At 42.6% G+C, this 25054-nt stretch overlaps 1 protein-coding gene and 1 long non-coding RNA gene across 2 annotated transcripts in view; one reads left to right on the top strand and one right to left on the bottom strand.

The window, feature by feature from the left end:
- LOC306983004 overlaps nt 1–25054 on the bottom strand; it is a 229416-nt gene that overhangs the window by 183420 nt on the left and 20942 nt on the right. The window lies entirely within an intron of this gene.
- Nucleotides 1–25054, top strand: part of mmp17a (matrix metallopeptidase 17a) — a 155271-nt gene that overhangs the window by 111477 nt on the left and 18740 nt on the right. The window contains exons 4-7 of the mRNA XM_079582607.1: nt 4822–5108; nt 14758–14934; nt 18042–18144; nt 24849–24931. Coding sequence (XP_079438733.1) covers nt 4822–5108; nt 14758–14934; nt 18042–18144; nt 24849–24931 — 650 coding nt within the window. The remainder of the gene's footprint in view (nt 1–4821; nt 5109–14757; nt 14935–18041; nt 18145–24848; nt 24932–25054) is intronic.

Genomic DNA, 25054 nt, shown 5'->3' with positions numbered 1-25054 from the left:
GTTGGCGCATTTTGTTAGCAAACGCAGCACAGGAATAATTCATATTTACAGTTCACCCCAGTGCCGCCAGCCACGCAAGGGTGATCTGATTGGAGTTTGAAGTTATGGCTGCATAAATCTGCATTAACGCAGCTGAGGGCTTTTCAAATACAAGCCACATCTGTCAAACGTGATAGATTGTACTTGTTTCTGTTTGCGAATGGTTTATCCTTAAAGATTTTCCTTCGTTTAGAGTGTTGTACATTTACATTTCAGTTGCATTGCCCGACATTGTAATAGTACATAGTCACCTGTAAGACATTCACCACTCATCCAAGGAGTGTTCCTACTTCAACTTTGTAGCAAACTTGCATCTGGACTGGACCTGAGCCTCGCCATTCATTTGTAAATTGGTCTGATTGTTCTGTTTTGTGTAGTAGTCATTTGTTCTGAACTGGGATGAAACATGCTGACAGTTAATTGCAGTTGGTAAATACTAGGGGGGGCTATACCGCTATTATTTTGAGGTTTTAGACATGCGAAAGACTGACCGAGCCATTTTCTGCAGCTATGCCAGTTAGCCAAGCTGCACAAGCTATTTTTGTCATATTCTGGAAATATGTAAGCCACATTGTTCTAGTTATTGTATATTCATATAGAATGCCGCAAGACCACTGCTATTTGCCCAGGAACCTTCATAGTGGGAGGCGGCCACAACGTAGCTATTTTAATTAGCACACGTCGACCATGTGTCTAAAGCTTGTTATCCACGTCCTGTAGTGTCCACGGCGTTCAATAACTCAAGTAAAGCGCCCGTCTTTGAAAAGCCGTGCCCGTGTTGTCATTTCGGAGCACCACACTATTTATTTAGCGCTTTTTCCACCGACATTAGGCTCAGAGTCGAAAGAACCACTCACTCCTTCACACTCTGATTTATACACCAGTGTATGCAGACGCTGGAGGTATTAAAGGAACAGGCCACCGTTTTTCAATACTGAGATATGTTCTTACCTGGGCTTAGACGAGTTGATGCGTACCTGTCTGGTCTTCGTGCGTGCGCTCAGACACGCTAAGAGACCGAAGGTGTTGTTGGCATTTAGCCTCTCCTCCTCTCCTCTATGGTACCAAACAGGGGCGAAGTTAGAAGCGACCAAGCTCTTCCACATTTTCCGTATTTATGTATAGTTCTGTGAGTAGTTACACGATCCAAGTGTAGTCACGGAAAATTAAACATGGCAATTTTCTAAGCAGATAAAAAGGGGAACTATATTGTAAGGCGTAAGAACACCTTAGCAGAACTTAGACTTCACTGCACGGATGTTAAAGTGCTCCTAGGCATTGGTCTTTTTGCATGAGCGCACCCACAAAAAGAAAGACCAGACAGGTACGCATCAACTCGTCTACGCTAAGGTAAGAATATCTCAGTATTGAAAAACAGTGGCCTGTTCCTTTAAGGTGATTGAAGTCCGCATGTACCTTCGGGAGCTGGGGTTCGTAGCGTCAACCTTCTAGTTATGAGACGACCCGCTCTGTCATCTGAGCCACTGTCGCCTGGAAATTAGAGACATTGTGCATTATTTATTACTCAAACATGACCGTATAAAGCAAAACTCCAAGTGTTCCTCAGTCGGTTAAGAGGTCAGTTTAGAATGATATTGGTTCTGTGTTTTGAATATTGTATAGCAACAGGATGCTAACTTCCTGGGGTCTGGCAATTCCCATCCCCCAACTTGGAAAAATGCCCTGGAATGCTGTTCGAGAGATAATTACAACTTGCAAACTCATGATCAGAGTGGTTCCACTTCAGCTCCAATTCAACAATAGCAGCCCCTGCAGAGAAACGGCATATGAGAACCTTTGTAATGATTAGTCTTATTCAATCTAACAGTATTTAAAGGAATAGGCCACCGTTTTTACATACTGAGATATGCTCTTACCTCACTTTAGCCGAGGTAATATATCCCCGTCTGGTCTTTGTCCGTACGCTCTGCCAGGCAAACGGAGCACATACGCAGCCTCTCCCACATGTCACATAGCTCCAAAAAAGCTCACGATAGAAGCTACCAAGCTCTTCCACGTGTTCCCTATTTAAATAAAGTTACGTGAAGTGTTTTCATGCGAAGTATATTTACACAGAAATGTAGCATGTCGATTTTATAAGCAGATAAAAAGGGGGACTATATTGTGAGGCGTAATGATACGAGGAGCCAAACGTCCTCGCAGTAACTCCTAAAGACTTCCCCCCGCTCACTTCCGTGTTGTTTTAATCCTACAGGGAGTTCTCAATTATCTTCAGTATATAGTATTTAAATTCTGAAATACTGTATTATGTGCCCGAAAACAAGGAACATTAATTGTACACCAGCGGGTGCAATTCCACTTGTTTTGAGTAAATGCAGGCTTTATTTTTTTCAAGGTGTTTTCACAGTAGTGTGTCTGAACATGTTGGACGTGTGAGTGACAGTGCGTCAATTAAAATGTAAATCTAACGTCAGCACACAATAGATTGAGTCTAGAGTTGCCGAAATGCCCAAATGTTTAGTGGCACCATGTTGACATAGATGCATTTGCTAATTATTACACTAATTAGCTCCAGTAATTATTCAGCGCGGATCAGTGGGCCGGGGGACAGCGCAGTGGCAACAGGCTGCTCCAGTCTTTAACACAATAATGCAATTGAGATGGAGTCATTCTACCAGGAGACAGATGAATGCTCCGCTGCATTTTAGACACACAGCAAACCATTCGATTCCATATTATGGAATCGAATGGTTTGCTTTCTCTCAATTTATGAACAGCTACATTTAATCTTATGGTGGGCTTTTGTTTCATATGCGCATTTGTCTATAATCCTACATATTATACCTGTTTTGTTTTTGTCTGGCTGCCCTGGTGACTAGCGTACAAAAGAAGGACCTGTGCCCTCTGCTGGTGTTTAATATAACTGCATTGTATGATTTTTTTTATCATCAAACCCAGGAGTATTTTCTACACATGCGTTATATTAAAGGTACACTGCGTAACATTTTGGACTATACTATTGCGGCAAAACAAAACATGCTCCTAATAATACAGAAAATGCTGTTATTGCAGTGTGTAATAAAAGAATGGATTTGGATGAGAAACTAGCCTGTTTAAATCTCAATTTCTACTGCCTTTCGTCACATCTCCATGGAGACGAGCTGGAGACGTACCCACTCACTGTAAAGTTTACAGTCATATCTTAGGAGAGGTGAGCCTCATAAATGTGTGTTTGTACATTTATGAGGTGTTTTTCAATGATGAAAATATCTGTCATAAAATAAATGCTTGTATTGCAATTTTATTTATTGGGTAAAATTCTACACGGTGTGGCTTTAAGTTGTTGTAAAAAAGCATAATAGGCTGTTGGACCTTTGACCAGTATTTAACCAGGTAAACCATTGAGAGTTGGTGACCTGGCCAAGAGGAAGCACAACAGGAATCAACAACTTTAGAGAACGCTATGGCGAATGTGGAACTTCATTCAGCCTTTACATCGTATATAAGTGTCTCGTATTCTATTCTACAACATGTGACTGCCTCCACTCTGCACTGCCAAACTATTAGCTTTACTTAGACCTTATTTTAGGTTATAAAATGTGAAGTTGTGTTTTTAAAGTGTCCAAAAGTATGTTTCTAAACATGAATAACTAAAACATCAGTGGCAGCGCAGACAGTTCGGGTTGGCAGGAAGGAGGTGTTAGTAAGATCTGGTTCCTGGCAGTAGCTCCTCTGGCGGCGGTTCAGAAGTGGCACTGGAGTAAAGGTCCGGTCACCTTCATTAAAGGTTAAGTGGTTTGAGCATCTGCTGGACCAGAGATTGGACACACGTTAAAAAGTGTTCTTATACATTAAGCTTGTAGGGGTGCATTGTGGCAGAATAAAGTGACTCAGTGTTAACTTATTTTGCACTGGTTGTACAAAGATGCTCAGCAGGGCAGAGTCAGACCTTAGTCTTTTTACTACAGATTGCATAAGCACCTTGTGGACCAATGGTACCGTAGGGCTGCTCGATTATTGAAAAAATAATAATCACGATTATTGAAATCACGATTATTCAAACAATTATTTGATGCTTTGAAAAAAAAAAGTCTTTATTTTATTTATATATTTATAAATAAAAAAAACGATGCTGTTTTCTGAACAGTCATAAAAGTACAAATGATTTCAAGTTTGCCTCGATTAAGGAGAGGTCTCGGTTTCACACCTGCCCCCTGCTGGCCAGCCCTCACACTTGCGCAAGTAAACTGAGCAGCGCGGCCTGATGACATCATCACACAGAGCTGTCTGTTTTTATGTCAGGCAAAAGCATGAGCCATGACACGTGAAATGTGAAGGGAAAATAATCCCAGCGCCATGAAATAATGCAAGTCTGCTTTGCAAAAAAAAATAAAAAATAATAATAAAAAATAAAATATTCGATTATGCTAATTTTGTAATCGTTTAGTGTAATAATCAAAATCGCAATCGAATTTCGATTAATTGCACAGCCCTATGGTACCGTGTAACAAGGCATAGGCAAGGGCATCTCATTAGGTTTGATGACTGGGCCCCACGAAGGTCAGAGATCAGGTCACGTTTATAATGGTTAGATACCCATAAAGCATATGTATTAGCAATTTCTGTAACATCTTCACTATGAGAACTTTTCTGATTCAATTACACAAACCTCCACTATCCATGAAGCTAATTTTCTGGCTATTGTCAGGACTTTTCACGACTTCTAGTTAAAAGTTGTTTTAAGTTAGCCACAACATCAGTGTTTTTCTAACTCTGGCCTAGTTATGTTTTAAGATTTGTTTGTGTTGTTTTTCCTCTTAGGGTGAGGACGTTCCCTAAGGATACAGCGTTGATGAGCAGGGACACAGTGCGGGTGCTCATGCACTATGCTCTGAAGGTGTGGAGTGACATCGCTCCACTGAACTTCCATGAGGTGGCGGGCAGTGACGCAGACATTCAGATCGACTTCACCAAAGCCGACCACAACGACGGTTACCCCTTCGACGGACCCGGAGGCACTGTGGCCCATGCTTTCTTCCCCGGAGAGAGGTTCACGGCCGGGGACACACACTTCGACGACGACGAGGCCTGGACCTTCAGATCACCAGGTAGGGGTCAATGTTAAAGAGACTAGATGCAATTTGGTATTTTTATACTCACTACTGCCACCTCAGGTCTTATGTGTAACTGCACCTTCTATATAAGGCTCGTGCATGACGGCACTTCAGACCCGAATAACACCTTTTTGAGTGACAGTGCAGGATTTTAGAGGCAGTTGTGGTGAACAGGTCTGAGCTCATTCTGCATATTAGGACATGGCTGGAACATGTAGGGGGAGGAAAATACTTAGTTTTAACATTTTTAATCTCTGTATAGTCCCTTTAATGTTAACAAATCACACAGACTGCAGTTATTTAGGTATATGCCCTCTTCATTCAACACATGATTGTATATCTATCACTCACTCAATCAATCAATCCAATCAATCAACATAAAAAAAATGCATTAAAACCAGCATTTCAATGAAATAAGTAAAAGTTGTTCAAAGCCTCTGGTCGCAAGCTTTACTCAAAGAAAAAATAGGTTTTAAGTTTCCCCCGTAAAAATATGACACAGCGGCCCTCAGATCCTCAGATAAACTGTTCCACATTGTGGGGCCGTAAAAACTTAATGAGGCCTCACCATGAGTTTTCATTCGGACTCCTGGGACAGTTAAAAGCTCACTACCTGAGGACCTGAGGATCCGAGAGGGCTCATACTGTATGTGAAAAGCAAATCAGATACATAAATAAACAAATAGGACTAAGCCCATTAAAACTTTGTCAACCAATATAAGATTTTAACATGTATCCTGAAGCTTTGCAGAGACTTGAACACTGGTGTGATGTGCTGTCTGGCCTTCTTATTGTGCAGCACACCAAAACCAGTGAGGCTCCACACACTTAGGAAGAGTTCCAGATTTTGCGATTAATATTTAATTTCCCAGAACAATGGTTGAACATACAGTGGGGCGGTGATTGCTGTGTAGTCGGGCTGACGAGGAGACATGAAAGCTTTTGTTTCACCACTTTGTTCTGTCCGCCTATGAACAAACACCACCACAATATGAGCCGACTATTATTAGATTTCAATGGATTTCCAAGTAAGGATTTATCTGTTTTACTTGCTAATATCTTGTTGCAACAATTATTTTTACAGGACAGTTCGACCTCAAATAATAATAAAAGAATGTGATGGAGTTGTGTGATGATGAATTCTTAAGTATCTGTCAAATAGCGATGGCTTGAGGTTGGGTCGACTTATGTAAACTGGCATATACAATACATGTGTGGGTGGCTCAATCCTACTCCAGCGACTCAAGGCTTTAAGCAGGAAGGACCTTGTTAGTCAAGGTCAGTTAAGATAACAGTGTGTCAACATGTGCTTGTGTTTGAATGGTGGGTGGAAGAATGAAATAGTAACACACAAAGAGCACGACACAGGAGCACGGTGCTCATCAGCAGTTACGCCTAATACCATCTTATCATTGCACCACATGAGGTCTTTTTTTTTACCCTATTATTCCCCATGGATCAATACTTGCTCCGGGTGTGCACTTTGAGCTAAATCACTAAGCTGCAACTTCATCTTGCCAAAAGACAGCCAGTGTGCCCCATCCCTGTTGGGTTTTAAAAGACTTCTTGGTCAGTCAAAATGATCGTTTATTTGGGCATTGTGAGAGAAAATGTAATTTGTTTATATTTCTAAGATAATGATTTCTCACTAAGCGGCTTACTTTGACAACTTAGCAAATAAAATTAAAGCACAAATAGACAAATTATTGCTGTAGTTACGATAAAAAATGGAGAATTACTTGAATTAGTTTTACTCATGTTTCATTGTAACTATATGTTTTCTTGTCAGCTGAAGAGAATTAAGCCGTGCGTCATGAACTGATACTGGGATGAGATGATATAGATGTATAAGAGTTTGTACCTTTCAGATATGACTAGCATGTGTGCCAAGGACAGACTTTTTCAGTGGCACAAAACATCAAGACATCATATATTGCATGTTCATTGTACAAGTCATTTCAACCTGAAAAGACTCACAGAAACGGAATGACGGTATGAGTGTTTTATTAACGAACATGAATCATTATTGGGGCTCAGACCCTGGCGGAAGACTGAACGAATGATATGGAATGCATGGTTTGACGAATGATAGGAAGAGTGGAAGAGACCTGGGTTGGCCACTTGATGAGCGGAGCCGAGGAGGAGCCAGGCGGAGAAAGGGGTGGAGGAGGGTCGTAGCACGGCTGGCAGACGGCTGAGTGATTGACCAGGGAGCTTAAAAAGGGGATCCTGAGCGATGAACGGCTGGTGAGGGGATGAGCAGCTCCGGTGATTGGCTGTTGTGAAGGTGCGGCTTGAGCGGGGTCCGTGATTGGATGATTGGAATGCGCTGCCGGGGATGAGGTGATCAATGATTGCAGCTGGTAGGTTTTCCAGGTTGAATTTGCGCATAAGCTTCATATCGCATATAAATACAATCTGTAGACTTTGTTAGAAGGAGAGGACATGATGTCTCTACTGACTGTCAATAATAAATCTGTCTCTAAACAGATTACTGCTGCCTCTCGGTTTGAGATTTTTCCAACTTTGACCTTACTCATCTTCATGTTTCCATGGCAAGTGTAACTTTGTATCAGGCTGTGACTGTTGTTTCCTGTCGTATAATGTCCTTGACCACTCCCATAATGACCCAGGCCCTTTCCCCTAAAGGCTCTTTAAATCATAAAACTGCCCCTCCCTAAATGGACCGGTCTCAAGTGACCTGAACAGGTTTGCTCCTATGGAAAGGGGGCCTCTTTGTCATCATTACTTTTTATTGCGAAAAAAATGAGCACCGTTAAAAACATTTGTCAAACTTTTAGATAGGTTGAAGTTTTATAAATCCTCCGCTCTGTTCCATATTGTTCCTCTCACTATGCTGGAGAATCAGCTGCATCGCACATATAATAATAATAATGGCTAACACTTGTATTCCGCTTCACAAGCCTATATTACCAAGTTTCTCACAGCATTCATTCTTGCCACAGCTGCCCTAGGGTAGACTGATAGAAGCGAGGCTATCAGTCTGTGCCATTGGCCCCTCCGACCACCACCAACCACTCAATCAGGCACTACAGTTCTACACTACAATGCTGGCCTGTTGTACATGTTTTAGTGGTAGGGGAAACCAGAGAACCCGGGGGAAACCAGAGTACCGGGGGGAAACCAGAGAACCCGGGGGAAACCAGAGAACCCGGGGGAAACCAGAGTACCCGGGGGAAACCAGAGAACCCGGGGGAAACCAGAGTACCCGGGGGGAAACCAGAGAACCCGGGGGAAACCAGAGAAACCCGGGGGGAACCAGAGTACCGGGGGGAAACCAGAGTACCGGGGGGGAAAACCAGAGAACCCGGGGGAAACCAGAGTATCCGGGGGAAACCAGAGTACCCGGGGGAAACCAGAGTACCGGGGTGAAACCAGAGTACCCGGGGGAAACAAGAGTACCCGGGGGGAACCAGAGTATCCGGGGTGAAACCAGAGTACCCGGGGGAAACAAGAGTACCCGGGGGGAACCAGAGTACCGGGGGGAAACCAGAGTACCCGGGGGAAACCAGAGAACCTGGGGGAAACCAGAGAACCCGGGGGAAACCAGAGAACCCGGGGGGAAACCAGAGTATCCGGGGGAAACCAGAGAACCCGGGGGAAACCAGAGAACCCGGGGGGAAACCAGAGTATCCGGGGGAAACCAGAGAACCCGGGGGAAACCAGAGAACCCGGGGGAAACCAGAGAACCGGGGTGAAACCAGAGTACCCGGGGGAAACAAGAGTACCGGGGGGAAACCAGAGAACCTGGGGGAAACCAGAGAAACCCGGGGGAAACCAGAGTACCCGGGGGAAACAAGAGTACCGGGGGGAAACCAGAGAACCTGGGGGAAACCAGAGAAACCCGGGGGAAACCAGAGTACCCGGGGGAAACAAGAGTACCGGGGGGAAACAAGAGTACCCGGGGGAAACAAGAGTACTGGGGGGAAACCAGAGAACCCGAGGGAAACCAGAGTACTGGGGGGAAACCAGAGTACCCGGGGGAAACCAGAGAACCCAGGGGAAACCAGAGAACCCGGGAGAAACCAGAGAACCCGGGGGAAACCAGAGTACACGGGGGAAACATGCACATCCCCTCAGGCCAGGGATCGAACCCAGGACCTTCTCGCTGTGAAGCAGGAGCTCTAACTGCTGTCCCACCGTGCCGCCCTTGCTGCTGTGAAGCATCACCAGATTGTGATCATCTCTTGTCTCTTTTGGAGCTATCCTGCTTGCACCATGAACCGTACATTTTTGGGACAGCAGCTCAGTCTGTTTCAATTAGTGCAGCCGCCTTGCTGCTTCATTTGTTTTGTGCGCGGGGAATGTGGGTTGCTGTGGATAATAGCCAGAGTGGGTGGCAGAACTCGGAAGAGGTGTTTCGCGAGACCTCCTGACCCCATGCTTCATCATTAAACACTGCTTAAACTTTAAAATTAGCTCCATTTTTACCACGGTGTGTGTAGAAATAGTTGTTTTCCAGCTAGGAAACTGTCCAAGGCGGAGTGAAAAAGCAGAGGCTGGGGGTTGACTTCTCGGCTTGTTCAATGGGGCTGTCCAGGGTCAGCTCAATCACCAGTGAAGGGTGAAACACACAGCGGAGAAAACATATCTGGAATCATTTGCCAAACCAGACTGCTGCTGCTGCTGCTGCTGATGCTGCTGCTGCTGCTTTGGCTGTTTTCATGGTTTTTCGCGCTCTATGGAATGAAACCTGGTTTAATAAAGTATGTGTGAGTAAAGCTGGTTTGTAAAGATAGTGTTCAAGGTTTGTAAGAGGTCGTTTGCATTCAATGTGGATGTTTTGACATGATTTGAATTATACATTGAATGTACATGTAGCTGATATTAAATCTTTTAAAACAAAGCGCGTTGTGTGTTTAAAGCAGTACTAAGTAACTCTTGCCCCTAGAGGCCATAAGCGCAACTGCAGGTGTCGTAGCAAGTTACGATTTTTTAATTTATTAATTGTCTTGGAGAGTAAATACTACGCTTACAGGAAAGGCGAAGGGAGAAAGGGATATTGTGCATCCAATTATACAATGGAAATATTTGTTTTCACTCAAACTTGGCTGTAAATACTGTTTAAAGTGACGTTAGCCCGCAGTTAGCTTTGCCCGTTAGCCTGTTAGCTTCTTCTTCGTGATTCCATTAGTGTGTATTGCTTTCTCCGCACCGGTGGCAGTCAAGTTGCAAACATGGTTTTCTGTCCAGAGACACAAGGGGGAGATGAAAGACCCTCCAATCATCCCATAAACACTTGTATTACCCCCACAGGGACTACGAAAAGGATTTATTAAGGTAAACACGTTACTTAGCACTGCTTTAAATAGGTCTGAAAAAGGAATATTGTATATTGTGTGGCCAAACGTTGTCAAAATAATCTGGATCTGGAGTTGCTGTGGATGTTCAGCTGTAGGCTAAGAAACAATATGTGCCCATAGAGGGAGGTCAGCTGAATACACTGAATGACCAGGCCATTCCATCAATGGATCTCGTCTCCCCTGATGGGTGAAGCAGCAGTGCACCCTCGCACTCATCTCCAGATGCAGAGCTGTTTTCCAGCTGACAGGGTAAATCAGACAAAAAGGGAGCGTGGCGTCACTTTCTTTTTGACCCGAGAGTGCATATAGTAACTCTAAAGGTGCATGGTGTGTGTGGTTAGCATTGCTGCCTCACATCAAGAAGGTCTCCGGTTTGATTCCTGAGATGGGTGTGTCGCTTTGCATGTTTGCTTTGTGTCTGGGTGGGCTTCCTCCAGGTGCTCCCCATGATTATCAAACATGCACAATCCTATACCAACTCCAGACCTTTAACTGGAACAGGATGTGGAGATGGGATGCTGCACAAGCTGCTCCAGTGCTTCCAAGTATGGGGCCATCACAGACGAAGAATGTCCTTAAAGAGTCAGGTCAACACTGTAAATTGAGAATATAGAAAAATGTAGGCGCACACACTTTATCCTACTTATACATTCCGAGTTTTCTGTATGTATTGCTTGAATGAGTAAGTAGCAGCTAATGATGAAGTTCTCAGTAGAGCCGTGTCATGCAGAAGTTAAAGGTTGGCGTTCAGGCCATCTTACAGCTCCACCACTGTGGCTCTGAAGATAAGAAATAATGTGTTATAATATAATAATGTGTGTGTGTTAGACTCCACCGCGCTGACATGAGTGTAAATCTAATGTGAGCGCAGACTTTTTTTACCTGCTCTATTTCCTGAGCTTTTTCCGAGAGAAATGAATACTGGTTAGGAAAAACAACAGGGTTCTGTTCTATTTGAATTTATCTTTACAGTTTACAGTTTTTGTTTTTGTCCATAAAGTACGCCATTCGGTCAGCAGAGGGCAGTGATCATGCTTTTCTCAAGGATTGCCCTGGGGGAGACTGACAGAAGCGAGGCTACCAGTCTGTGCCAATGGCCCCTCCAACCACCACCAACCACTCAATCAGGCACTACAGTTCTACACTACAATGCTGGCCTATTGTACATGTTTTAGTGGTAGGGGAAACCAGAGAACCCGGGGGAAACCAGAGTACCGGGGGGAAACCAGAGTACCGGGGGGAAACCAGAGAACCCTGGGGAAACCAGAGTACCGGGGGGAAACCAGAGAACCCGGGGGAAACCAGAGAACCCGGGGGAAACCAGAGTACCGGGGGGAAACCAGAGTACCCGGGGGAAACATGCACATCCCCTCAGGCCAGGGATCGAACCCGGGACCTTCTCGCTGTGAAGCAGGAGCTCTAACTGCTGTACCACCGTGCCGCCCTTGCTGCTGTGAAGCATCAGTGACGTGATCATGCTTTTCTCAAGGATTCTCTAATTTTGTGAATATTGTATAGACGTAATTGAAAGTGAGAATAAAATATGTGTCGTTCAATGATTTTTGTCCGCCATGTTGTTAATGAATACTTTTTATGACAACATAATGGGCCGTGTGTGGGTGTAGAAAAGCTATATAACATGCTTGATATGAGTTTGGTTTGACCTGGCACAACCTTTTATTAACACATTTCAAATTTAATTGAATATATGCTTTAATCCACAACACTCCCAAAGCTTTCATCTGGGCTAGACCACTAAACTCACTCTGACATCCAGCCCTTTATTTTTATCTCCTAATTTCCCCCATGTGGGTGTAATTAATTTGCCTAAAAAGCTGTTTAAGTCAGTATTCTGGGACACTGTTAACTTGTTTTTACTATTCTAATGAGAGCTGGTGGAGAGCTTGCCTTTGTGATGAAGCGTGTTGGTTGGGACAATCAGGTCCTGCTGTTTCGGGGAAATTGTGATCAGCGGCCTCCTGTTTTCCAGCCCCCAGTAACAGCTCTTTATTAAACTTTTCACCTAGTGCTGTGGGCTACACTCAGCACTTAATACACTGCAGAAGAACTGAACACTCACTACATGCATCCGCCATGTGGATTGTTTTAATGTTCTTTCACCAGTAAGCATCACGCCACAACAGAAGGTGTGATTAGAGAATAGTGTGTAATGGACGATGGCTGGGTTGAGGCTGTGGGATCATGCACTTCCACAGCCGTGTTGACCGGGGCAGGTGGTTCAGCGCTGGGCTCATTACGTTTTCTGTGTGGGGTTTCTTCACTTCCAGTTTCTTCTTCCACTTTGGAGGACTACCAAATACACTATTTGTATAGAGCTTTTATCGCACGACACAAGTCACCCAAAGTGCTTCACTCAGGGTTAGCCATTTTTATGATTTCACTCCACACACGGTGGTAGTCAGCTGTGTGTATGTAGCCACAGCTGGCCTTCAGGGAGAACTGTAAGGCTGCACACATCTGCGCCTATTATACGGAGCGTCCGACCTCTAACAGGCATATTTAGGCACATTTCTCTTGGAACTATGTCTCTTTTGGAAACCTTTCAAGTATTTTGATAATACATCAGTCAAAGTATTTCATACAGATTATGTGCTTACTGATCACTAAAGTAATGATTAGCAAAAAATGCAAAATAGGTGCTCTTCAGTCTCATAGGGCAAAACTTTATATTAAAAGTAGAAAGGAGGCACTCTGAGTTTTTAAAGGATTATTGCAAGATCACTGACTCGTTTGGAATCTGAAAGTCTTCATCAGGGAGTTGCCTCATTTGTGTCTGTTTCAGTAATTCCGCATATTTAGCCCACACTCTGGTAGATATCACACAGAGAGTTTAGACATCTTCAACTTTTTCTCAATATGTTCATATGTCTTTGTAAAACTCTTGCTTTGCTGTTCTGATCACGGTCACATAAGGGGAAGACTTTTGGTCTTTGCTATAATAATTATATTTCAAATTGAAATATGCTGGTATTTGTATTTCCTGATGTTTCTAATAAGAGCTACTTACTGTAACTGCAGTTTTTAAATTCCCCCACTGCAGTTTTTCAGTTTTTTTTATTTTATTATTGAATAATAATTGAATAATAATTTGTGGAGTGGAAATTGCCGATACAATTGTGAATTGAAAGTATTCATTTTATAATTTAGAACCTTGACTTTGCACTTAAATGCAGTACGTTTTTTTTTACATTGATTTTTTTTTTTAGGCCAAACAACCGCTTTCAGATAAATCCGATGACATGCTACTTTACTTTGTTCTCTGTCCTCCCTGCTGTCTTCTGCTGGGTCCGTATTTGTATCCACCTTTCCTCTGTGCTCCATGTGCTGGGTGAGATTAGAGCTGGCATTTGACTCTCCATGATCCAGGTGTGGAAGGCACAGTGTCCCACCGTATCCTTTGTCTTTGATCTGAGTGCTGAGTTTTCACCAAGAACAGGCCAAAACGAGGTTAACTCAATGTGCAGACTTCAGCCCTGCCACCGAGGAACTCTAAGCTTGCTTGGCTTTGACACGCTGGGGTCTTTTTTTTTTTTTTTGCAGTTGTAAATCTCTAAACCCCAGCTTTTGTCTTGCTCAGTAGTGCCAGACAAGGAGTTTTTGGATGGGGGCATTTTTGATTCTTCTGTTTTTTTTTTTGCTGAACATCAAGGGAACTGCGCCGTAATAGCCTGCAGCCTCTATAGGTGTCTTTCCGCACTCAGGTTTTGATTGGCAGCCCAGGGGCTCTGCCAGCATTACCATAGTTATCTCACGACAGCACATGCCTAACAGCACTCAAAGCCACAAGAGCTGCCTGTCACGCTTCTTAAACTCATGACCTATGGAGTTCGCTGGTGACGGGGATAAACATGCTAGCAGGGCTCGCTTCAACACACTGAAGTCAAAAAGTTTGACTGTTGATCAAAATCTGAGCCGCCGCAGCTGAGGCGGGAGGGTTTTGTGAAAAGTGTGGCATGTGAAAGCAAAGCATTTATTCTAAGTTATTTGAGTGTATTCAAAACAGTGCAATGTGCTTGTTCTTTTAAATGTATTGTGTCTGTAAAGAATTGCCGTGCCGTGGTGCAGTCTGTCATATAGTTGAAACGTTTTAAGAAGACATAACATCTCTTAGCAAATAGAAACAACTTTGATCTGTTACAAACAAAGCTGCTGCAGACTGTTAAGGCTGCTCTAATGCACGTCAAACGGGGCTGTGGGACTGTCAAAAAAAAAAGCACCTAATCCTATTTTTACATGACGTTGAAAGACTTTCTTTTGAAGTGAATGTGAAATTAAAATGACCTTGCCTGTCTCCGCAGATTCTCACGGGATGGACTTGTTTGCAGTGGCAGTGCATGAGTTTGGCCATGCGATCGGCCTGGTGCACACCTCCGCCATAGAATCCATCATGAGGCCGTACTACCAGGGCCCGGTGGGAGACCCGCTCAAGTACGACCTGCCCTATCAAGACAAAGTACGAGTGTGGCAGCTCTATGGTAAGTTTAAGGAAGTGTCAGAGAGGAGAACTTTAGATTCTCTCCCTCAGGCCGAGTGCTGCCCAAACTGGGCTTAGATATTTTGAGGGTCAATAGGCTACAGAGCCGCATTGCTTGTGTGGGGGGTGGATTTTTTAAACACTGACCAACTCTCCCAACATATAAACCGACATAACACATAAACAGTGGGTTCATGAAGTATTCATACCCACCTTTCAGTTCTTTGTTATTAGGCATCTAAACGCACATGGCGCAGAGATCTAAGCGCACTGGGGGTGCAAGAGACGGAAGAAGTAGGGGGTGCTCTGGAGGGTATGCTTTGTGACTGCTCTGAGCTAATCAGAGTTCCATCCTTTTAGTCACTGCACCAGGAGATTATATTATGAAAATGAAGATTATAGTCCACACGATCATTTACAATCTTCATTTTTATCTGCGATATTAATAGATAGCTGCAAACATGTAATGGGGTTATAGTCAGGGCCTTTAGTAGAAACCTGGGTTCACTCTCTCAAAAACATATAAACTGATCGACAATAGAAAGGCGTTTGGATAAAACTGCCTTTATACCGGGCATTTGTTCACCAAAGGATGTATCAACAACGCAAACCACAGCAGCGGTGCCTCCACCCCGAAACAAAAACCTTCAGGAGCACTCGTAGTACACAGAAACACACGACACATGTGGAAACAGGCAGCTTTTTTTCGGAGATGTTTTGTTAGAGCGAGACATCAGAGATCAACTCAAACGCAAAATCCAAAGTAATAAAAAGATACTAAACTTACAGTTTGGCAAGGGATGGCCGTCTTGAACCAGCTATTTGGCACTGCTTCAAGGCCCCAAAGCATTTCAAAATACTGCTCCAAAACACCAACGTGCACGACGCGTGACTTAGACTTAATGTGTCATGAACTGTTTCAAAACACTTCACTAGGGGGCGCCTGTGTTGAACTTTGGTCAAACCACAGGACTTTGCAAACCTTTCTTCATGTTTTTGTAGTGTTTTAGTGCTATGTGTGAGTGCGCTCAGATGGCATAGTTGGTAAAGTTGCTGCACTTGTAAACACAGATCGTCTGAATAGCGTTGGTACGAGTCCCAGCTCTGACCGTTCGCTAAATGTCAATCTGAATCGCTCCGGATTTCAGGCCTTTAAGCTTTATGTTTAAATAATTGTTCATGCTAACCTGCGTTTTATAAAAAAAAGTAGATTAGCAAAAAAGATGCATCGAGTTGGAGGAATAATGTAGAACATTTATGACAGTTGCTTCATTGATTTATTTTTCTAGTACCACAGTAAGAACAATAACACAACAAAAGTCAATTTTTCATATATCTTTTATATAATAAAATCTAACAGAATGTGGTTTTATTTCAATCACAGACGAATCAATAACATGGTTGAATCCTGAAACACCGTAAATACAGTTGTAATGACACTTTTCCACTAGATGTCACTGTGGAGTGATTGTTTGGAACTGTGATTTGAGGCAGCGGCACAGCAGGACCTGGGGGACGCACTGTCAATGTACGTCCAATTTTGATTGGCGGATAATTCTGTCAGTCACGCTGAGTCTCATTCATGTGTGTGGCCTGACAACAGAGGGCAGCTCAATCTGTAGAGCAGGCCCCTAAGTTCCCCAGAGGTGTTTAACCCCTTAACCCCCGGTCGAACCGATTCCCGTTTTTCCCGGGGGTTAAGGGGTTAAACGGGAATCGGTTCGACCAGGGGTTAAGGGGCACTTTTTGAGTAGGACATTACAGTTACACCTCAACAATACATAATCAGCAACTCAACTGTACATTTATACACTTTACACTTTTTTCTTTATTTGGCCAAAGCTAGCAGAGCAAGCCCTGTTTGCCCAACACTGCCCCTCACTTATCACACGATCAGAGCCTGAACCAAGGGGTCCTGTTTCCTTGTGGAGCTGCTCTGAACCTTTCACGCAAAGAACCTGCATGCCTTGTTTACTGCCTGCTGTGCACCAGGCGGAGGATAGGGCCAATTCCTCACTTCCGAAAAAACCTGCTGGGTCACTGAAATACGCGCTAAGGCAATCTGCATTAGCCTTTAGAGAAGAGTGAGAACTCTGGTAGACGTTAGCTGTAATAGGGTGCTCTGAGCTGCGTCCTTTTGTTTACGCACATCAAGTAGTCATGGGGTTCGGGCGCGACTCAGCCCTTCAAAGTAATAAAACAGAGCTGGGAAGGCCTTTAGACGCTAATAGGACTAAAATAGCATGTGTCTGTCACTGTGGGGGTTAAAATCCTGCATCTGCTCCTGCTGCTGTAGTGTTTAAAGAGTCTTAAAATTATGGGAAATACTTCACGGCTATTGGATGCACCAACTTGCAGTACATCTCTGACTCAACACGGGAAAACCAAGCACGTATTTCAAAAGTGAGGAATTATGTTGAGGTGTACCATGGTTCTTTTTATATATGCACTGATGGGTCTTTTGTCGAGTGAGCCTTTACTTTACTTTTAAATACAACGATACTTATAACTCTGGCATATAATTTGAGAGAGAGACTTCATGGACTTCTTACCAACATGCTGTGACCCTATTGATGCATAGAAAGCTGGATGAAGTTAATTGAATCTCTTGATGGCACATGACCTTTTCAGCAATGCATAGACATGGGGGGGGGTAACAGCAGGTGGCTAAAGAATAAATGTGAAATAGAATGGAATGAAAACGTGATACGTAAAATTGAAAGTCCCATGATGCAAGAAAAATCAAGTGCAGGAGCTACAGAAAAGGTACAGATTGGGGATCTTTTTTTTTTTTTTTCAAGCCACATCAAAAGCAGAAGACTTCTCGATAAAATGTGGAAATTATTCTAATTAATGGTCCTGAACCTTACTTTTTCTGAAAGTTCCAAACCTAATTCATGCATGTAAAGACTCTGGACGTGCACAGCTTTTGAGTTTGTGGGAGCCAAAACTGCATTACTATTTTGACTCTCAGTTTAATTCAGCTTCTCCTTATGTTGCTGTTCTGCAGAAACTGACTGCAACCAAATCAGTTTACTCTAATAAATGTTGCTCTACCCACCTCTGAAAACGAATGAGCCGTTTACTGTTACTTTTTACTTCCTTTAGGTGTTAGAGACTCTGTGTCCCACACAAACCGTCCACGAGACCCCTTCCAGACACCTGAACCCCCCGTGCTGTTGGACCTGCCAGAGAACAGAAGTACTTTCCTGTAAGTACCTCGTGTCACTTTGGAGGGTTGACGTAAACAGTTGTCGTGAAGTTGCTCCATTGATAGTCTGTCGAGCCTAAGTTAAAAGAAGACACTTGACTTTCGAACTGCAATAAAAGGGGCCACTGAACTGTTGTGTTTTAAGTATGTGGCAAAGCAGCTCTTAAATGAATCAGCATCTGTTTAATTATGCATGCTGTACAAGATCATTGTAGCTCAATAGAATCTCGGTTACACTTCCACCCCAATGACTCACGCTAAAAATACATCTCAGACAGAAGCACGTACATGATTTTTGTTTTGGAATCTACTGATTTTTGTCTTTCAAATCCTCTGAAGTACCTACTAAACATGAATATTCAGCACCCCCTGCTGTCACAGTTCAACACAGACATATTTAGAAGCTTCATACACAGGATTATAGATGAGACATTTCTGAAATTTCTAAAAATATCAGTGGTGCATACTGGCATCGGCCAATCAAAATACACAATAATCGTTTAGTTTAGTTTATTGAAAGGACAGTGTGCAGTTACATGAAAGAGATGCTGCACCAAATTTCGGTCAACCGATATTTCTATATATTTCTATATAAATATCTTCATTATTACTTTGAAGAGTAACTAATTACTTTTACAGCATAGTAACTAACTCAATTACTTTTTTGGGAGAGGTAATTTGTAACGGTAACTAATTACTTTTTGAAAGTAAAATGTTCAACACTGTTGATAACACAACTATGATGTGAGTCAAAGTACAGTATATGGGTTCCTGTCCTGAAGCCTGGCATCCAAACTGATTTTTGTATATCTTGTCAATAATATGTATCTACTGTACATGAAAATACACAATTTATTCTCTAGCACAATATATATATATATATTTTTTTTACTTTCTTCAAAGTCAGAAGTTTAATAACACTTAGATTAGTCTACCTTAAAACAATTTGGGAAAGCCCAGATGATGATGTCATGACCAAGCCACGTTCATTGGTTCAAACAATGATGGAAATGACCAGTCATCTTACAGATCAGAAAGAAGGCGGGTTCTGTGTCCCAGAGATGAACGTGCTGTGTCTGAAATGTGAATATCAACCCAAGAACAAATGCAAAAGACCTGGTGAAGATGCTGAACCTGGTAAGAGTTTGTCATTATCCAGAGTGAAACAAGTCCTGTACCGACATGGGCTGAGAGGGAACTCTGACAGGAAGAAGCTCCGACACCAAAAGAAACACAAAAAGACAGTTTGGAGTTTGCACTTTAAATTTTGGAGACATACCCTATGACGAAAAAAACCTTGAATTGTTTGGCCATAATGACCATTGTCATTCTGTAATTTGGAGGAAAAAGTGGGGAATCTTGCGAGCCTGAGAACACCATCCCAAGTGTGAAATACTGGGGTGGCAGCATCATGCTGTGGGGTTGTTTTGCTGCGGGAGGGACTGGTGCACTTTACAAAATAGATGATATCATGAAGAAAGAACAGTATGTGGAAATATTCGAGCAACATCTCAAGACATCAATCAGCAAGGGGCGGCACGGTGGTGAAGCAGCTTCACAGCTAGAAGATCCCGGGTTCGATTACATGCATACAGGAGATACATCAGGAGATGGGTCCCCGGGCACAACACTGCCGTCGCTCGCTACTTCTTACGGGTTCCCCAAGCAGCATCGAGGGATGGGTCAAATGCAGAGGACAAATTTCCCTATTTCCCTTCTAAGTTACGAGCACATTTTTTGTGTCAAAGGGGGATTGAGGTTTAATAGGGCAGAAGGGTTAAACTCTTTTCAACTACTTAATTGAACTTTGGACTACTTTCAAAATTGTGAACAACCAGAGATATCAAAATGTGTTTTTCATTTTTATCTCTTTATCGTTTGGTATTGTTATTGTTTGTTGTTCTAAATGCACGATATAAAGTATTGATTAATGTTTTCATTTACATGTGCCACCGACTCTCTTTGTTGTGGCTTCCCCTGTGCACAAGTACTGCGGTGAATGCATTGTCTTCTGTTACTGTCTCACAGACTCCTATGCAATGTTCTATAGTCTCCATTGCCTTCCTCTTTACTGCTTACTCATCGCTATACCCAGTTTATTACATCTCGGCTCTTCACAATTTTAACCGTTTCTCTGAGCTCTACACTACGGCTGCTTACTCCCTCTCATTCTCTGAGCGGTGTGGGAATGAAATCGTCTCCACAGACCCGGAACACATGCGCTCCGACTTCTTACATTCATTTATCATAAGACATCCACACTGACCCCAAGAACCCCTTTCTCCTCGCGCCTGTTTTTTTTTTGACATAATATTCCTGGACTCGAGATGGTGACTTCGACAAAAATACATATCAATTTCCAAGATCATAACATCATTGGAAAAATAGATGCTTGTTAATTCTTAGTGGTGCCATCCCTAGAGATTTTGCTTGTGTGAGTTTATTTGTTTAGGACTATTAGATGACATGATGCACAGTCTTGGTTTAAAAGTAGAGCCTGTGTTGAAATTAATTGGGATCAAATAGGGCATAATCCTTAAAGAGTGATCAAACTCATGTAGTTCCAATTTGCATCATGGCAAAGTAGAGCCTGGAGGATCAGTAATTATCTTTTACCATGTCTGGATTAAACATACCAATTTACAAAATCCTGAATGTGATGTAAACTTTGTATCGTTAGGAGGCAGCCGGAAGGGCTTTACATTTATTGTGTTTAGTAAATGTCTGTACGGAAACTCATTGCTGCCAGTGTGAGTGAAACATTTTTGACTGCACTTTCTCGTTCTAACGTAATACCATCTCGTTCTAACGAGTTGCCAATGTCGTTCGAACGAGTTGCCAAAAGCCCAACGCACACCAGAGCGCAGCGGCACATCATCTGACGCGCGTCCATTTCGGCACAGGCGGCGCGTCAGGGCACTTCAGTTCAGAGGCTTTTCCTCAAACCATGTGGTGCTTTAAACGCGTAGTTCATACATTTATCATTAATAAAATAAGACACGTATGTCCGTGTTGCGAGAGAGAGAGAGAGAGAGAAAACGTGGCTCTCTTTTGCAGGTTAATAGGGGGCTGGCGAGTTTTACATGCTCCACCTGAGCCCTGATGATGGTTCTGTCTCCGCTGCTTCTATCATCCCCTTAAACAAAGTGTACGACTGTCTTCCTGTTTGTCACAGCCGAGACCCGTCTGTGCCTCTGCAGCAGGTCAAAAACGTAGGCCTAGGTGTTTACCCCGCGGCACCGCGTCTGAGGAAAAGCCTCTGAACTGAAGTGCCCTGACGCGCCGCCTGTGCCGAAATGGACGCGCGTCAGATGATGTGCCGCTGCGCTCTGGTGTGCGTTGGGCTTTTGGCAACTCGTTCGAACGACATTGGCAACTCGTTAGAACGAGATGGTATTACGTTAGAACGAGTTGGTATTACGTTAGAACGAGAAAGCGCTGTCAAAAATGTTTCACTCACACTGGCAGCAATGAGTTTCCGTATGTCTGCAATCATCTAATTTTAAAGTTCACTTGTGTGTTTTCATCCAACATTGACACGCTGCCCCCTTCTGGCTAAGGGTGTTACTGCACCGGTGAAAGCAATCCCGACCAATGAGCAAGGAACGTGTTTCTCTTTGGTCCTCATGGCCGGGAGTTGACATTCCTGCAATACCACCCCCTAGTGGCCAGGGGAATCCAATGGAGTCTTTACACCTCCATAACACTGCCCAAAAGCCTGGCTCTAAAGACATTTTTTTTTTTTCTAAAAAGTGTTGTGACCCATGTGACAATGCCGGGCTTGGTATCATATTTTTAACTACGCTAGTTAAAAATACCAATAACTGATGTGGAAAAACCAAATGCCACACCCATGCCATTAACAGCTGCTTCATTAAAAGTCTTTAGATAAAAAATAAACACATTGTAGCATGAGCTATATCTAAAGGTGCATTATGCAACTTTGTATGTGGGAAGAAAAAAAAATTTGCTTGTGAGTATTTGACCTTATCGTGAGTCTGACCCAACGGCTGTATGAGTGGTCAACATGGCACCTTTACGTTGGACCACGGTGGTCTCTGTGACGCTCCAGGATTAATTGTTTGGAAGGTTTTCACTGCTGACGGACCCTCTCACAAAAAAACAAAAAATAATTGATCCTGGAGCATTGTAGAGACCACCATGATTGAAAGTAAATGTGCCATGCTGACCACTCATACAGCCACTGGGTCACTACAAGGTCAAATACACACATTTTTTTTTTTGCATAAAAAGCTGCATAATGGACCTTTAATGGTCTCTTTCAAAGGCAGCTTTAATGCATATTTGACCCCTAAATGTGTGTTGTAAACAGAGGCATTGATAGTTGTAATGACCATCATACAGGCTAAAAGACAGGAGCTTTTGGGAGTTCTTGCTGTAAACCTAAGGCTAGTTTTAAAAGATTACGATTTGCCTTCCATTTAGTCACTAACAACAGGCTATAACAAGAGTAAAATCTGCTTTGCAGTCATTAACGGCCGTGGCATGAATCACAATGCTAAGATGTCATGCTAATGCTGCTGAATATATTTTTGATGTGTTCCTCACAGTAGCAGCCCTGTCACACTAATGGCCTAATAATTGGCAGTCTGACCACACAGTGCACTGCTGAATCACTTCTGCTAGCTTCTGGGACATGTGCCACCGGACCACAGCGGAAGAGTGTTTTAGCCAATGTTTAGGCCTCTTAATTGGAGTAAACACATGCATGCATGTTTAGGCTTTGCATCCATTTATGTGGGATTTCTCGATTGTTTGTTTGGCATGGCTTTTAGCTGTTGCCAGGTTTTGTGTCAATCAATGGGCTTGTTTACGATAATTATACAACATACTGTAGATGCTGTATGAATGCGTAATACCATGTTCGGGGAGTCGAAAAATTTGAATAAAAAGAAACACTGCGGGTGATGTTCTTGTATATTTTTCTTTTATGATTTGTGGCATTTCAGTTTGGCTCAACTCTACAGTTATTGCAGTATAGCAAGGGACCATTGGTGTATAGAATGAAGAAATAATACACACAGATCTACAGTATTGGCTCATTGCACAATGTGGCTAAGCCATTTATGTTGCTTAAAAGCGGCCGTACTTTCTGACTTATTGATTTGCTATAGAGATCAGCTTAGACTCATTCGAATTTATATTTCTGAAGATAACGTGGGGGACAGTGAGTTCCTGGATTTGATCGTCACTTACTGTGTGTTATAAGCTTCAACTTTTGTTGGATGTAAAGACTTCAGCTGAGAAGACATCTCTAAAGATAGATGAGTTTGTCTTGAAAGTTAAAGGCTAACATGAAGTTGAAAAATGAAGTAAATATATAAATGACAAAATCTAATTAACAGCATAGACAAGATAATTGTTTTTTTAAATTGCAATTAGTTCAGATGTCATGAATCAAACTAATTCCAACCATGAGCTAGGATTGTGCAATTAATTGAAATTCAATTACGATTTAGATTATTACACTAAACAATAATAAAAAAAGAAATCTTGTTTATGTAATTATTAAATAAGACAAACAAGACGTAACAATTTCAACAGTTACAATACATTTGACAAACTAATACCATGTCAGGATTACAACACATACAAATACAGTAGAAAAAAATAGTAGTAGCTTTAGTAAATGTTTGGTTGATGATGAGGATGTTTTTAACTTATTATAGAAAAAACAATTATTAAGGGTGCCCTCCCGCTTGTCCATCCAACGCAATCTCGCGAACCAAAGCAAACTTGCATTATTTCGAGCCGCTGGGATTATTTTCCCTTCGCATTTCACGTGCCATGGCTCATGCTTTTGTCTGACATAAAAACAAACAGCGCTGTGTGTTGATGTCATCAGGCCGCGCTGCTCAGTTTGCTTGAGCAGGTGTGAGGGGCTGGCCAGCAGGGGGCAGGTGTGAAACAGAGACCTCTCCTTAATCGAGGCAAACTTGAAATCATTTGTACTTTTATGACTGTTCAGAAAACAGAAAATATACAGCATAGTTTTCTGATTAATAAATAAATAAAATAAAGATGGACTTTTTTTTTAAAGGTAGCTAATAATTGTGATTTCAATTATGACTCATGATTATTATTTTTTCAATAATCGAGCAGCCCTACCATGAGCTTCAAGACAGGCTTCATTCTACGACGTCTTTACATGCCAAATTCTTAACACGCTGTAAGTGATCATCTGCCAGGAATTATGTAAACGAGCCTGATCCCCAAAAGCAGAATAGGAGGGGAATTACTGGCGCTCATATGCTCAGGGAAGCAGAAATAGTGTAGTCGTGCGACGAGTCAATTGGCAATATTGCTTTCATTTGTAATCAGGGTGCTATAATGTTGATTCAGCCCAAAAAATGGAAGCTGCTGTTGCTAATTGCCTGACTAATATTTTTCTATTTTCACATGGCTGCATATCAGACAAACCAGGCATGCTTAATTTGAAAAGAATTCAATTATGTTTTGACTACACATTTTTGCTCCATTAAGAATTGCTCATGTAACAGGCTTCGGAAAGCGGTCCACATTCAGAAGGCACCAGATTTGCTGACCTGGTATTGCCTTTTTTCAGCTCTTGTTATTTTGTTTCCTGCATCAGAGCCACGGGTCATCAAATCTTTTAAGTTTGTACAGTAAATCCCCAGATATCTCCTCCTTAGCAACGTTTGTGCTCACATTTTTCATTTCAGGTTGGCACAAGACACTCCGGATCGATGCACCACTCACTTTGATGCTGTGGCTCAAATACGAGGAGAAGCCTTTTTCTTCAAAGGTATGTCAGATTTTTTTTTTTTTTCCTCGTGCGTTGGGACCATTGAAGCAATTAAAGATACTTAACAGTTGGCCCATTCAGACAAGACAGACAGCACATTCAGACTCATGGTGTAGCATGTGG

Source organism: Gobius niger (assembly GCF_951799975.1).
Source record: "Gobius niger genome assembly, chromosome: 2".
Lineage (NCBI taxonomy): Eukaryota > Metazoa > Chordata > Actinopteri > Gobiiformes > Gobiidae > Gobius > Gobius niger.
The sequence above is the reverse complement of the archived record's forward strand: the minus strand, read 5'-3'. Positions and strand labels throughout refer to the sequence as shown.